Genomic DNA, 16,383 nt, shown 5'->3' with positions numbered 1-16,383 from the left:
TCCAGAGGTGGGGACACTACCACTATAAGATAGCCTATTGCAAAAAAAAATCTTTCCTTTATATGCTCAGAACTGTTATCAGGCACAGCCAAGCAAATTTCTCCCACCAAAGTCAGTGACTTTTTAAAACCCCTGTTTTTCAAAAAAAAACATTAACCACAAGATTTGGAGCTCAACTCAAAATGTTTACTGATCAGCCAATTCAGAAACGTTATGACAGGTCTCTGGGGCTGGTAGCAAGATCAGAGGTAGGTCCCCACCACAGCATCACACAAGCCCTCTCTCTGCAAGAAATGACAACCCTATTTTCTAATCAACCTGCTCAGCAATGTTATGACATTCTTTTGGAACAGGTAGGACTTGAACCTGGGCTCTCTTGATTCAAAAAAAGGTAGAGATATGACCACCGCACCACAACAGCCCTTCTTCAAAGTGTTTTAAAGGGGAGGCAGGCGGAAATAAACAAAAAAAGAGGGAGAAAGAAAAATCAGCCTTATCTGTGATAATGCCCATAGATGAATGGTCTACTAACAGAATCAAAAGCATCAAAAAGGAAAAATGAGGGAGGTTTGGGGTTAAAACCAAGAGAGAGAAAGAGAAACATTATTAATATTTCGGAGTCAGATCCAGTACGAAACCTCCGCTCCGCAAATAATTCTCTCAATCTTAGACCTGCATGAAAATGACCACATTTGGGCTGGTTTAAGTATAGCAATGTGGTGTTAAAATGCATATCCACAAGGTTCCTGCCATGAAACTTTGATCATAAAAGGTCGAGGGATATGGATAAAGTCAGTTAACGTTACACTGGATTGTGCAGCCTGAACTCTTACTCAGGCCACTACGTTTGACAGTGAACCCACCCCAATTTGACCATAATGGTGCAAACCTGATTCACTAATTACACATTCAAACCAGTGCAACGTACTTCTAATTGTTCTTTCTTTGGAAATAGGCCTGTGACAAAATGCCATCAGGCCTATTTCGCAAATTTGTGCAATTTGCTATGCTGGGGCAGAGGGACTGCTCACACTGAAACCCAATACATTACATGTACAATTTACATTCATCATCCCAGGTTAGCCCACTATCAGTGACAGAGCAAGAAACCAATGTACAACATTAAACCTTTCCAAACACCATGCCCATTTGCAAGTTTTAACAATACAATTGTACAGCTTTGTAGGTTTCTGGTTCAAACGGACAGACAACAAAACATCCAGCACTGTACTGGACTGAAATCCCATTGACAAATAGCCAAGTCTAAACATTTCAGCGTGAGGATGCGCCCAATACATTAAACCTTTCCATTGAATTGGTATTCTAAACATTTTCAACTGTAATCACGTCCTAGATCACAGCTTGAATGCCTCATCCCAGTGGAAATAGGAGCAATCAGTCATGATTCTATTTAATGCATTGGGTCAATTTTGTCTAGAAATTCACTCCTGTCTCATCTCAGATTTAATTTTCAATTTACTGTTCTTGAAAATCACACTTAGTTTGTACTGATGTGGAAGTGAACACTATTTTTTGCTTACCCTTTAATCTTCACCACTCAACACTAAATGTATTGCCCCACTTCCCATCACCAGATGGTATGAAAAAAAAGCGAGATGTCCTCTCATTTGAGGGACAGCGGGGGCCCAGGGTGGGAGGAGAGCAAGTTTCAAAAAGGCGTTCACAGTCTTTAGAAAGTGTGCGAAAATTAATGTAACCACAAGTCCCATGATTTATCTCAGTGCAGCGATGGAAAGGTATATAGCATGATTTTGTTTTGACAAAAGTTTACTTTTGATTAACAGCATATGAATAGCTTACAACCCTCTGTTTTTATATTGTGAAAGAATAATTTGTAAACATCTGCTATCAGAATTACCTCAGCAACTGTACAAACTGCAATCAAAATGGTGACCTCTGAGCTGACTTAACAAGGTCAGTAAAACAACTGTGAAAGCACGTAGTCAGATTTAAATGGTCAGCTATCCTCCTTTGCACCATTTCTTGGCATCTTAACTAGCTTCCATGATTTCCAGATTCTATCATCTGCTTCTTTTCCCAAACCTAGGAAACAACTTTCAAATGGTTCTCCCTGCGTCGATAATTGAGAGTCTTTGAGTCGGTAACTTTGCTTGAATACCGAGCTGTAGGCAATTCCACCATTCATTAGGTCATTGAGGGAGCATGTCAACTAAAAAATGCCTCCACTCGACACAATGCTGAAGTCAAATATAAACAAACAAACAACTCAAATGATGCTCTAGTCAATGTCTTCACTGCCCTACTTACACAGAGTCACAGTCACACTGCACGAAAACAGAACCATTGGTCAAACTAGTTCACGCCGACCATAGTCTCAAATGAAACCAGCCTCACTTGCCCACTCCTGGCCCATATTCCTCCAAACCTTTACTATTCATGTACTTATCCAAAAAAAGTGTTCTAAACATTGTAATTGTACCCACATCCATCACTTCCTCAGGAAGTTCATTCCACACATGAAACTCATTAAAAAATTCACCCATCATTTTTTTTAAAAATCTCTCTCTCACCTTAATGTGGCCCCTAGTCTTGAAATCCCCCATCCTATAGCAAAGACAACTACCGTTAGTTCTAATTATACCTCTCCTCATTATTTTATAAGCTTCTAAATGTTCCAAGAATGCATTTCACTACTAGTTGACCCTTTGCATGAAGTCGTTCAGGAATCTGATATTTGTCTGTCATCAGTTCAGCTGTTTGAGAGCAGGATTTTCCTTTATAAAATTCATCTACAGTTTCACCTGCTGTAATTGCTCCAAATCAGCCAACTCCTTTCAAATCCAAAAGCCTCTCGTGGTTCTCATTTTATATCATGAAACCAAGCCGGTCCCATGGCTCTTCTGAACATTAAACTTCAAGATCCAGAGGTAATTTGCTTATAGCCCCGAGAAGGCTATCTGGATAGAACACAGATAGAACACCGGGTGCTGACATTAGACCTAGAGACTAACTGCACCATATGCAGACACAGTAGTGGAGCACTGTATTTGCCAGCAGAGTAATGGAAAACAACATGTACACTATAGATTAGACATCAGATTCAACATCAACAGTACATCATGTACTCTTAGGTTCATGAAAAAAGATTTCCATTTTGCGACTGAGTGATTCCTTCTCATGAGCAGTGTGACCAACACGGTGTTCCTACCTAAGGCTATTTTCCAAAATAATGAGAGGGGAAAAGAATAAATCAGTAGTGAATTTGCCACAGCAGAATCCACTTCACAAAAGGTCATGACCTCAAAAGATGATAACAAACATTACAGCACACTTGGGATTTTCCTCCTGTCCTGCCCCACATCCCCAGGTATAAACCACAACAGTCAAGGCATTTAAACTAACAAGTGCACTGCACTGTTTCGTGAAGACACAACAGGCATTCAATAATTGCAAGTCTTCCATTCGGAGTGAGCTTGTCCACTAGATTCCATTGGGATGCAAATTCACATCCATTAGAAATTACATTTCAATACCTCAAACTCATTTCAAACAAGAGACTTCTGTCTCAAGTCGTAGTTCAACCTGCAGAGATAAATCAGGTGCTAACCCATTGCACCACTGGTTAGGGAGCTGTAAAGTTGTATTGTGCTTGTTCTTTGACCACACAATTAAGTAACAAGACAAACAACCCCACAATGCAATCTTTCAATTCAGCTGGGTTTTGAATTTGCACAGAATAGAAACAAAGGGCGCAGACTCCCTGGAGTGATAATACACTCTTCAATTGCCAAGAGATTTACTAAAAGCACAACAGTTTCCTCACAGTTATTATTCCCATGCCGTATTCTATCCATCTCTTTTAGACTATAACATTGGAGGCAATTTTTGCTGATTGTTTCATTTAATCTACTGATTTAGATAAATGCCATATCGAAGTAAACTTTAATGCAACTGAGTAGCTTTGAGTAGATATGGTTTATAGTACTAATGTAAGGTGAGGAAAGTTCAATTTGACCCCAATCACAATAGTGATACAACATGCTGATTTTTGAGAATTCTCGGGAAATAAAAACATTTAAATGTGTAATTTCCAACCTTGCCCCAATACAAATTTGCCACTTATTTTGCCCCAAGGAAAGGAACACCAGCTGTATTATCATTATTTGGAGGTGCCGGTGTTGGACTGGGGTGTACAAAGTTAAACATCACAACAACAGGTTATAGTCCAACAGGTTTAATTGGAAGCACACTAGCTTTCGGAGTGACGCTCCTTCATCAGGTGATAGTGCCACAACTCCACATTTTAACAGTGGGGCTACAGAGCTCAGAAGGACAAAATGAAAGCAATCAAGCCTATTCAAATGCAGGGGCTAACCGTTACACTAAACACTCCTCTTTAGCCTTTAGAGAGAGACTGGTTCACATTTGGAATTTCCTTGTTTCTATGAGTGTTTTAGCATCTCGTGTATAACATTCTTCTCAGACTAAATGAAAAATGCCAGCTGTTCCTGGTTCACAATCCAATTCGGTTTTTAAAAAGAAATGAAAGAAATAGGTATTTCCAAAAGTTGAAATTGATTTCATTTTTGGTCATGCATTCAGAAGCCAAGAATAAATGTGAATAGTAGTTAAATGAAGTATCAGTTGGTCAGTAACATTCATAAGTAGACCATTGTTCTCTCAATATTACATTAATTTTATTCACCGATAGGTCAAAATATTAACAAGCAATTGAAGTTTCTAGGGATTTATTGCCCATATATACATTCACTCAAAATGAGTTTACAACTCATTCAGCTGCCCAGATTTATTTTTGTCTAGGGTTAATTCATTCAAAAACTCATTTTTAAACTAGACTATTTCTCCAAGTGTTGCTTCCACAAGAAGTCACGCATTAGTTTACAAGAATAGGAGTGTTTTGCCATAAAAGTCACATTGGATTCTGCTACTAAAAGTGGTAACCTTGTTGTATCTCAAAATCCAGTCACTGGGAAGGGAACATAGCCTTGGGTTAATCAGAGCTTAACTTGTTTGGCAAGGAACACTGCAGATTGGAAACATTAAATGTCAGGCTCCAGACACAAGAGCCCAGTATTAAGTGAGCAGCCTTTTAAAAACAAATCGTTTTAAGTTTAACAAAATATTAACACTTTGGAGTAAGGCAGACATATTTAAATGCTACCCAGTGGGAAAGGTGGAGGAATCTGTAACACTGCACTGCAGAGAGAGAGGACATCAAAACATAGGCTCTTCAACCAAACATCTACTTTGTAGATGTCAGACTCAATCTTACAGCATATTTTTACTCTCCTTTTGCTTGAATGTTTTCAGATGGAAACCCCAAATCCTTTCATGCAACAGCAAGTTCCATGTGTGCCATTTCTTTCTTAGTTTTGCCTGCTCTTGCTCCACAAAGGGATTTACCTTTCATTAGAGTATGCCTCGGGGTAGGCGCCCCCACATAGCATTAATTAGTAAGCCTCAACAATGAGCTCTTCAGATTTAAACTGTTAGGGTGTTCCCTGAAGACAGTAGCAGCGCACTTCTTATCAAAAGTCGGCGAATATGAAACTCTGCGCATGCACATTACTCAATACCTTGGTTTGGTGTGAAATCTACAATCTGCCTGCAGTGAAGCTCACCTTTCCATTCTAGGGGGTGGGTGGTTTCAGGATGGGGTAAAGGTAACACTGAAGTGCACCATGATTCACAGTCCAGGACTGACAAGTACAGTTGCTTTTCAAATCAGCCTGCTCAAATCTATTAGTGCCAAGTCTGTGTGATTATAATCATCCTCTGGTGCTCACTGCACCTAAAATCCTCTTCACCCACTGGTGGATGGGAAAGTCCAAGTTCCTCCTGATAGGAGATATTTCTCTCTGTTACTGCACCTGGTCTAGTGGAGGATAGGGTTACATTCACAAGGACTGGTAATCAGTCATCACTGAACTGGAGTTGACCACACAGGAATGAGAATATACTTTGAAATTAATAATGTGTAAATGTATATCAATGGGTTTGGTATGACGTCATTAGAGGGCCACATGGATGCAATCAATTTTTAAGGCCATTGGATCTAAGGCAGAAGTAAAGAACAACTTTGGTTTCATTACACAGATTGCTGAGTCCCATCTTAGTCTTTTCTGTAACCTTTTAGAAGCAGTGATGGTTGCTTAGAGTATGGTCAAGGATCATTCCAAGACAGGTGGGAGTCAGGATCACATCCACTGCCTACAGAAGGTACTTTGGGTATTGTTCCTTGCAATTTCCAAGTTGGAATGCAGAGATGACAGACTTAGCTGGGCTGCGCTCCAGTCTTCAATTATTGAAATATACAGCTTCTGTCAGTTTCATGTGGTTTGCACATCCTTGAAAGATTTTGATCATGCCATAAGGGGATATTGCCAGCGTAAATAAGCTGCTGTCATTGCACTGGACATCTTCCTAATGTACATGTTAAAAAGGGTACCAGGACTATTGTTGAGTATTCTTGCGCTGCTAACTTTGATTCAAAAATCTCTCTCTGTTGGCCAGACATGTCCACAGCACCCAAAGTAATTTGGCACTTTGTGGAAACAGCAAGGACAACTTGAGCATCGGCCCATGATGAAGCATCAAATCACATCCAGGTGAATTTCAGAAGCACTCATATTTCCCAAAACATCAGCCTAAAATACCTCTAACTGTAAATTTTTATGTGCAATAAGGCTGTCATATTTGCTAACATGACCTTAATATTTCATCACATGAAACACCTCACAATGCTGTGCAGACAAGGAACTGGTCAATATGAAAGAAAGTGTATCTCATATGGTACTTTCTCCACTCTCTTCCCCCCACCTCCATCAAAGCCTTAAATAACATGGACTTTAGATGGAATCAATAATGACTGTCTAAAAAGCAATATTCCAGGAGACGCTCAAGGCAATCCTCTGGACTCTGAACTAAAAACATTATTCAACTTCTTTCATTTATGATAGTCATCATAGCATAGAGACTTTGAGTTGCTCAGAGATCTGGATTTAAATCCAGAGCACAGAGAAGATATTAAACTCCAGCACAGCTATTGACCAATTTAACAGGTCCACCCATCAAATACTTCAGAACCTTTCATTTTGAGCATCTTGGTCATCCATACCATTGCTGCTGAAATTAACAGTCACTAATTCCTCCAATACAAAATCATTGGATATTTTAAGACAAAACAGTACAACAGCAAACAAAAGAGCTTTTAGTTGTGACTCTGGTGGAAAGCATAGTTAATTCGGGTTACCAATTTGATTTCCAATCTTTGGTAAATTAGCAGATTTTAGGCAAGATGAAAGTGGGAGCGCAATAAGGATGCAACAAACAAACAGCCTGTGCCTCTGCACGAAGAGGAAGAAAAAGAAACAAGAGTTTCTACCCTCAATCGCTACCTATTCAAGCGTGATGTTAACCACAGGTCTGGTCATGGATGAGGAGGTGTCAGGGTTTGATACAAACCATACTACCCACGTGCATCTGATATTCACCTCAACTTTGCACTCTAAAACAGCCTGATGCATTTGTGGCATTGCACGTGAAAAACAACACAAAATTTGATAATCCAAATTCAGTATTGTACCAGGCCTTTCACACAGGGAAATGAACAGCAGTGAACAAATGACTAACAGAAAGGGACAGTTATATATACAGTATTTAAAGGTTAAGAATCTCACAACACCAGGTTATAGTCAAAAAGGTTTAATTGGAAGCACTAGCTTTCGGAGCATCGCTCCTTCATCACGTGGTTTGAGCAGTGCTCCGAAAGCTAGTGTGCTTCAAATTAAACCGGTTGGACTATAACCTGGTGCGCGATTTATAACTTTGTACACCCCAGTCCAACACCAGCATCTCCAAATTGTATTTAAAGGTGAGATGGATAGATTTTTAAACAATAGGGGAAATCAAGAAATATGGGGAAAGGGCAGGAAAGTGGATGAGAGGAAAATGTTGAAAACATCCATGATCTTACTGAATGATACCGCAAGCTTAAAGGGCTGAATGGCCTACTGCTGTTCACACTCCTTATGCTGCTGTAGGAAAAAAAAGCAACACTGACATTGTAAACGTTTTCCAACATAACTACCATGCAAACACACTTCGGTCTAACCCCTTGCATGTAGCTTTTGATGCACTCAGTAAATTGAAGTAGGAGCTATAATAAGGCCTCTCGCATAATATTATCCTGTATTGATCTGACCCTTCAGTACTGTCAAAACAAAATGATTACCAGGATTTATCAAACTGGTGAATAATGCATCAAAATATCAACTTTTGAATGCAAACATGAAAAGTTTTGATTTGGAGATGCCGCTGTTAGACTGGGGTGTATAATGTTAAAAATCACACAACACCAAGTTATAGTCCAACAGATTGATTTGAAAGCACTAGCTTTCGAGGCACTGCCTTTTCGTCAGGTAGTTGTACATCCTAAAAAAATGCAACTTTTAGGATGCATCTTTGTTTAATATATTATAACTACATGACACTGTAACCCTTTTGCTATATATGCTGTCTCTTCTGGCCCTGCTCCACAACCAACTGGTGTAGTGTGATTTTTAACTATGAAAATTTTGAACAACTTCCAAAAAGTAAGTTTCAAAGTCACCATCTCATTTATGCCACAGAAAGTAGCTGCAACAATAGCACAAATCTAATCTACAGAACATGGTCTGACATTTATCAAACAGCATTAAAGCATCTTCTCGATGCTTGAACTACAGTTAGAAAACAATACCTCAGTACTTCACAGAGAATCACCATGGCTCAATTAGGTTTAACAGAAAAGAGTCATGATGCTCATGGCCACTTTAAATCTCAGCCCAAAGCTAACCTGCCTTCAAGAAGTCTGCACCTTCACCTCACCAGTATTCAGGTAGGAAGAACAACCGATTTACTAATAATCATGGCGGCATCATGAGCAACTATCGAGAGATCCATCAACTGATTTGCTTTTTCCACTTCTGGATTGATGGAGAATGTCCAGCAATTGAACAATAGTGTTGTTCGGATCTAGTGAGCTTCACACAGACCAAACAGAGGCATATATTGGAAACAATATGCTTCTGTGCTATTACAAACTACTGAAAAGTGGTTTGAGATAGAAACAGAACCAACATCCAGTCCAGTCCGAATCTTCATGAAGTCACATTGGACTGGAAATGTTAACTCTCTTTCTCCACAGATGCTGAAGTTCTCCAGCACTTCCTGGTTGCGTTTCACATTTCCATCAAAAGTATTTTGCTTGCATGTTATTGCTTCTCTGGTCCATGGCCCCTGGCATGTTTGATTAGCTCAAATTGTGACACGAGGCTATGCTGGTTTACAAGTATCAGTTTACCATTTGTGTCTTATCCAAGATAAAGGTCTTCACTGATGACGGATGTTGTCGCAGCTAAACCAAATCTAGTTGCTTTCCAGGAGGTCAGAAAATAGCGATCAAAAATAAGGACCATCCCAGGCATTTCAGCCTCTCTCTCCAAGGGCCGTAGACAGCCAAGTGTAACACTCCTGTCACAGCCACAGAGGAGATAGGTACACTGGAAACTGCACCTGGAACTATCTTGGTCAATATGGTATTGCACTGATCAATGAACAAAACCTGCAGCATTTCCTTGTTTCTGTGCTGGCACATAATGGAACTGGGTTGGATGCAAGCCTGTGATGAGCTGTGTCGACTGGGAATGAGTTGTTGTTGGCTTTCACAGCCCTGAACTGGCTGGCACCAAGTCCACCTTTGCACATGTGGATGGGCTGACAGGAGACCTGCACCTAGGCTGAAGCTGCTGCATCAGAACCACTCTGGAATGCAAAGCCCAGCTAGAGATTTAAACCTTTCATTTTATTGGCATTTGATCAGTGCCAATAACTACTCGGTCCAATTTGAGTTCCATGTGTGCTGCCAGTTCATTTCAAAGAGCATAGAGGGGAGATCAAACCAATTCAAAGACTGATCTTAAAGCATAGTTTTTAATGTCAAAGTGATATTTCATAGTTTGACACTATAAAATTAAACTCAAACCCAGAGTCTCACATGCACTCTATCAAAACAGAAGCTGTTGTTAATCTAAAGCTTCACATTTTAGAATTGCATTACATTCATTCCAGAACTGATTGCCATCGATTCTGCATACTCAAAAATATGACGTTTCCTGTTCGTCAGCATTGAATTCTGCACAATTGTATAAAACCTTCTGCCCACACATATCTAGACGAAATATTTGAGGTACAGCAGTGAGATTATAAAACAATGAGGTGGGAGGAGTTATTAAGTGTCTATTGTAGAATGGGAGCTGCAACATAAAATGCAAGATGTTTCAGGACACAGCACTATGAAATGTTACCAATCCCTACAGTATTCATGCTGCTCATGATCGGGTGTGACAATGAGCAGCCAGGTTGTCACACCAGCCTCTCTGCAACATGTCAATAGGCAGCTGAGATCCCCCAGTCCACTCCACATAAAACTGGATACAACAGCTCCACCTGCAAATTCACATACAAAGGCTGCAATTTAGGCTCTGAAGTAACAGACAGGTGAACAACTAAATGATTCCTTAAGCCACAAACCGACCAGGGGGTGCTTTGAAAGCTGAATGGTCACAGGATGATATCAGACAGCTATAGAGAAAAACATCTACCTAGTTTTGTAGAATACAGGCATTAATTGGTCTTCAACATGAGCAACGGCGAAAATTTCAGGAAAAATTGCACTCCTTTATGCACAAAACAAAGCTGATATTTCAATATTGCGCCTTGAAACCCAAGAATATTCTTCTGACAGCAATGGCTCAAATACCAGCACTACCACCTGGACACAACTTTCAGGTGAGGCAAAAGTGAGGACTGCAGATGAGAGTCTAGATTAGAGTGGTGCTGGAAAAGCACAGCCGGTCAGGCATCATCTGAGGAGCAGGAAAATTGACATTTCAGGCAAAAGCCCTTAAACTTTCAGGGAGAGCATAAGCACTAAATATTGACAAGCTGCTCAAACAAAGCACATTCAAATCTTGCCTCGTTTATATTCCTTACTGGGTAAAGATCCACAATCACCTGGTCATTTTTCTTTTCCTCTCCCAAAACCTGGAGCCCCAATCACTGAAAGATTCCAACTCTTCAACAACTGCCTTAACTGAGATGAAAGACACTCCAGTCACTGATAAATTCAACTCATTATTTATGTATTTGCCTCAAAGCCAATGACCTTGCTTGCAGTGAGTAAAAAGCACCTGTTTTGGCAAAGTCAAAACAATTCTTTCCCAAATCATTCTCAAAACAAAATCTTCACACAAGTCGTGGATACACAATTTGACTTTTACCAGCAAGCCTCTCAGGTGGTGTCCTAGGCCAGAAGGGCAACCAGAATATCCTTTTCCCACCCACAAACCCTGCCTCGAGAACGTGCATTGCTTCACAATGAATGCTGCAGTGAACAGTACAGTTAAACGCCATTCAAGAAACATACCTATTGATCGGGAGAATATTCCAGTCAGTATGGCTCATTGCATTTTTACATTAACAGCTTGACACATGCAGCATTTTCCATCTCACGTGGGAAAGAGGCAAACAACAAAAAAAAACAAGCAACCAGTCTGATGGAAACCTTCCAATCAACTTCGACCAGTTCTGCAGCGGAATGTTCAAAGCTGCCACAGTGATAATCCAGCATCACTTCCATGTGATGCATCTGTAAATTGTATTATAGCATGACACAACTGAGAAGATTTAAAGTGTTTGAATGTCTTGTGTGGGGTGGGTGGAATGAATAGATATTAATACGGTTCCAAAAAACCTTGCTAGTTGGATTATCTGGAGTTGCACAACAGACTTGTGGCTGATTTTAATTGCCCTGGTAAACTCCTTCCAGACCTTTTCTGGAAGATTACGGGTTTATTTCTCAGTCTGAATTGAACTGTCTGATCTCGAGCTAGATGGGTAGAAGGGTGCTAATTGGCCTCAGTGCCCCTGGAAGAAGGGAATTAGCCAGGGATCCCATTCTCAATTGCAAGTTAAATGACCTTTGCACATGGGTCACACTGGCTGAGGCTAGGATCAATATCATGACTGCAATATCACCCACGGGTGAATAGACTGCTGACACACACGGTCAATATCCCACTTGAACCTTGCACCCATGGAATAGCAAAGCAGCAAGGAACTAACCCACTGGCTGGTGGAAACATGTTCTTCCCTTTCCCTACCTAACACCCTGGAGAACAGGCAAGACTTGATTGCCAAAATCTATACCTTGCTTTCTCAGACAGGATTTACCAGTAGGTGGTCAAATGTTCAGCTCAGGTCCACTTAGGTGAATAGATGTTTGGGCAAAGGGGTTTGACAATGTTTGGAAGCTTGTTCTGTCATCCAGTTATGAAGGCCACATACTGGTTTGAATGTAGCATTTCGCTTTACAAATGATCATTTCTAAGCTGGCTCTCTGATCTGGCTCAATCAAAGCATCTGTGTCCCCAAAGCTGGAACTAAACACAGCCAATATTCCCATTCTGGAGGGCTCATATTGAAAAGGTAGCAAGTGTCAATACTGGATGTGGATGGATCCAACTAAGACAGCTCTTTAACCCTGAGTAAGCAAAGATTGCTGGTATTCATAGTCTTCATCCAGGGTACACATTACTAATCATGGAAATTCAAATCAGCACGCAGCAGTATCCTCAGAACTGACAGAGAAGTACTTTTTCACCTCTTAAACTGGAAGGGTGGCAGGAAGTAGAAATCAAGGAGGACCACACCCAGCCAATAGCACCTCCTGGTGACTGAATCATAAACAACATTGATAATGAGCACAGGTTAGATACTTCCACATAGTTCATGGGTAACTGCATATGCCAGAGGCTTATGGCAAAGGGGAACTACCACCTTCTGGTCCTCACAAATGCCTCTCTCGCACTTAGAGAGAGTAGATCTGTTGCCCTGCGTGGATCTCATTCATTCATCATAAGGTGGTGCCAAACCCAACATCCATTAGAAGGGTGGACTGTTGACTGAAGTTCCACTGCCAGATCATTCCATATCCCTGACCAGTAAATACACAGTCTGGCCAACTATAGAATTACCCAAGCAAAAACAAAAACAGTGCCCGGATTGAACATCTCCACTCACACAGAGAGAATGAGTTGAGAGGAAAAGATTACGCAGAGACGTGTAGACTGATACCCCAACATGCGTCAGCATTTCCAAAAGGTGAGGCGAGAAAATTAGAGGAAGTACAATTCGATAGATTAAGTGTTGTGCGTACAGTGTATTTTTTTTTAAAATAGTCCTTCCACCCAATTTCATTGTCACTCATACTGCTCGTGGGCACCGGGAAAAGGCGAACCGGGCAAGATCACCAAATACAGATTGCACTAAGAAACCTTTCTGATCCAGTGCTCTCTGATCAGTCGGGAGTGAGCTTGATTTTAAGCAGCATCGGTTGAGGGACGATTTATAATTGAAGCCTGTAAAATGTTGCAAACACAAAATGGAAACTGGATGTGATCTAAAAATAGGTTAAAGGTCATTTCTAAGAGTAACGCAACTCATGGTTAACCTGAAGTGGCCTTAAAAAAAACTTCTGCGCATCAAAAAAAAATGACAATCATATTGTGGACACAATCCCACCTCCATGTTTAATTCCACAAATTGAGACATATTTACAAATAGCTAATGTACTTTGTTTTTTCAGTATGCGGAAAGTAACAGTTAATTCAAACGTTACTAAGGCCCACGTACAGATTAAAATGTAGTGGCAATGACAAACCAGAAACAAAAGATGCCAAGCGAGTGCCAGGGCATTATACAAACAAGACAAGGTACATGCACATTTCCCTTTTAAAATTATAGCAGGAAGCATGCAGCTTAATGCTATCGAACTTATTTTTTTTAACGATCAGGGATCGAAATAAAATAAAACGTTTTCAGCTACACCTCAATTTAATAATGAAATAAAGAAGTGAACAGAAGCCAATGCTTGATTTAAAACACACACCTAGGGAATGATAAGTACAGCTTGGAAAGGCTCGGGAAACTGCAGCGAGGGTCACTCAGGCAGGATTCAGAGCCGGGGTCAGTTTCACTTCAGTATTTTCGGTTACGGGGGGGGGGGGTGGGGTGAAATTAACTCGCTGAAATTGAAACGTGCGCTCCAGACACGAAGTCACTTACCGACTGCCTGGCTTGCGGATACATCGCCCCCTTTCTTCTCCCCCCTCTCTCTTGCAAACGTAGGTTTTCCCCAATTTCTTTTGAAATGAAACAGCCTCCCTTGAAATCCAAGAACAAAACACACGAGGGGAAAAAAAAATCCTGCGTACGGACGGAGGGTAAAACAAAGCCAGATGAGCTGTTTCCGCCGACACTTTCCGCACGGATTTTGGTTGTGTCTGGGATTTATTTTGTATCTTTCATAATGCAGTCACGATACATTGTACCCCGTCGGTTTCTTTTCTTCAAAAGACGGCGATGATATGAGTCGCTGTGTTTAGCGCTGAGACATCTCGGTGCATTGCTCAGTCTGCATCCTTTTTGCTTAATCCCTCCTTGCTTTGTTTTTTTTAACCCCACCACCACCTTCCTTCTCCCTGACTTTTATATTCTTTCAAGGGGGAGGGAGATGAGACTGTCTTTGCTGCCTTCTGTTTTGCCTGCCTCCGTCCTCCTCTGTTGGGATACAAATGTTGCCGAACGCAACAGCGGGGCGACACTGTAACAAATTGACCGAAGGCGAGAATGTAACGTCGGAGCGCCAGCCCCCATAGGGCGGAATGAGTGAGACACTCGCCATGTGATGCGGAAGTGGAGCCGCTACCCAGGGCCATTTTTAATCATTTCCCCCTAACATTTTCTTTCAGAAAAAAAACATATCTCCTATGAAAAAGTCTCCCATTAAACGCACATTTTAATCCATTCCCTGGAAAAAATATGTTTTTTTTCCCCCCTCAATTCATTTGCAGATGTCATTATTTCGTCAGTCTTGCTTCATAAATGGTAGAAGGGGTGTTTACATTTTAAAAATATATATATATATTTCACGCAAATTGTGTGTGATTTGGGACATGGATGTAACATTGCCAGGATATATGCAAAAATAGCGGATAACCCAGAGAGAGAAAAGTGAGAAGCCTTGTGGAAGGTTGGAGACCACATCAATCAGGGCGGCTTATTTTCTGTCGGTAATCCCACCCGTCATGTTTGCGAGATTTCACTTCGCCAACGCCACATTGTCAGGACAGACGGTGTCAACACATGCTAATGTGGGGGAGGGATATCTCAGTTTGTTTAACAGGTTCCAAATTAGCCTCATACTGTCCCGGAGCTGTCTCCCGCGTGGGCGGAAACGACAGCTCCACTCACGGAAGGCACAGAGAGAGGCGAAGGGGTGGATAGGGGAGTGGCTTAGATAGAGGCTGAAAGATGCGTCGAATAGCGAACAGAATTAAATTAGGCACGAGTTAATTATATAGGTCAGCAATGAGTGCAAAGCAAGACTTGTCCTCATCAAAGCACGGGGTCAGGAGTAGACTATCCAGCTTGCTTCAATATGCAATTGACTCAACTCACCTACCTTGGCTCCAAATCTCTGATTTCATTTTGAAAAAATCCTTTGATCTCAAATTTGATCATTTCAATTGACACCCAGCAGTCTTTTGGGGAGAGATCAGCAGATTTCTGGGTTTCCCGATTTCGTCCCTATATGCCTTTTTCAATGTATCTACTCTAGTGAATATTATGAACTGAAAACAAAAATTGCTGGAGATCACGGCGGGTCAGGCAGCATCCACAGAGAGAAAGCAAGCTAGAGTCATCTGGACTCATTTTTTGTTCTCAGTACAGATTCCAGCATCTGCAGTAATTTGCTCCTACTAGTGAATCTCTAATAGTTTTAAATACCTCATTTAGCTCACCCTTCAACTTGCGAAAGTTGTTGAAAGAGAAATCAAGGTTTTGCAATTCATAATTTCATCCTTAATGACTGCACATCTTTCAATGCAGTTACGGGAAAAACAAGCAAAAAAATGCCTTTAATGCTTTTGTTTTGATAATTCAAACTTTGTGTCCTTTAAGTTGATTCTTAATACCTCAGTATTCCGCACATGCCAAGTCCCACCACTTTGGATAAAGATGCAAACGATTCAGGCTGATACTTCAATGTGGTGTTGAGGGAGTGTGACATTATTAGATTTCTGTCTTTCAGAAAAGAAGTTGAACGATCTTTCTCTCTGAGATGAATGTAAAAATTCCCAATCGAAGAAGAGCTGTCAAGTTGGTCCTATTAATCACTCAACCGATTTTTTTGTCCTAATTTCATTATTGTTTGTGAGATCTTGTTTGCAAATTCATAGAATCCCAACAGTGTGGAAACAGGCCCAGCAAGCTCAC

At 40.8% G+C, this 16,383-nt stretch overlaps 1 protein-coding gene across 2 annotated transcripts in view; it reads right to left on the bottom strand.

Moving 5' to 3' along the window:
* LOC122565382 (TLE family member 5-like) overlaps positions 1 to 14,716 on the bottom strand; it is a 126,889-nt gene extending 112,173 nt beyond the window's left edge. The window contains exon 1 of one of the 2 annotated variants that reach the window (XM_043721309.2): positions 14,170 to 14,716. In XM_043721309.2, the coding sequence (XP_043577244.1) occupies positions 14,170 to 14,193 (24 nt within the window). In that variant the 5' untranslated portion in view covers positions 14,194 to 14,716. The remainder of the gene's footprint in view (positions 1 to 14,169) is intronic. The other variant, XM_043721308.2, reaches the window with a different exon arrangement.
* Positions 14,717 to 16,383: the final 1,667 nt, after the last annotated feature.

Source organism: Chiloscyllium plagiosum, unplaced genomic scaffold (assembly GCF_037043375.1).
Source record: "Chiloscyllium plagiosum isolate Xiang-an unplaced genomic scaffold, Cpla_swu_hap1 HiC_scaffold_28, whole genome shotgun sequence".
Taxonomy (NCBI): domain Eukaryota; kingdom Metazoa; phylum Chordata; class Chondrichthyes; order Orectolobiformes; family Hemiscylliidae; genus Chiloscyllium; species Chiloscyllium plagiosum.
This window is presented reverse-complemented; position numbering and strand designations above follow the sequence as displayed.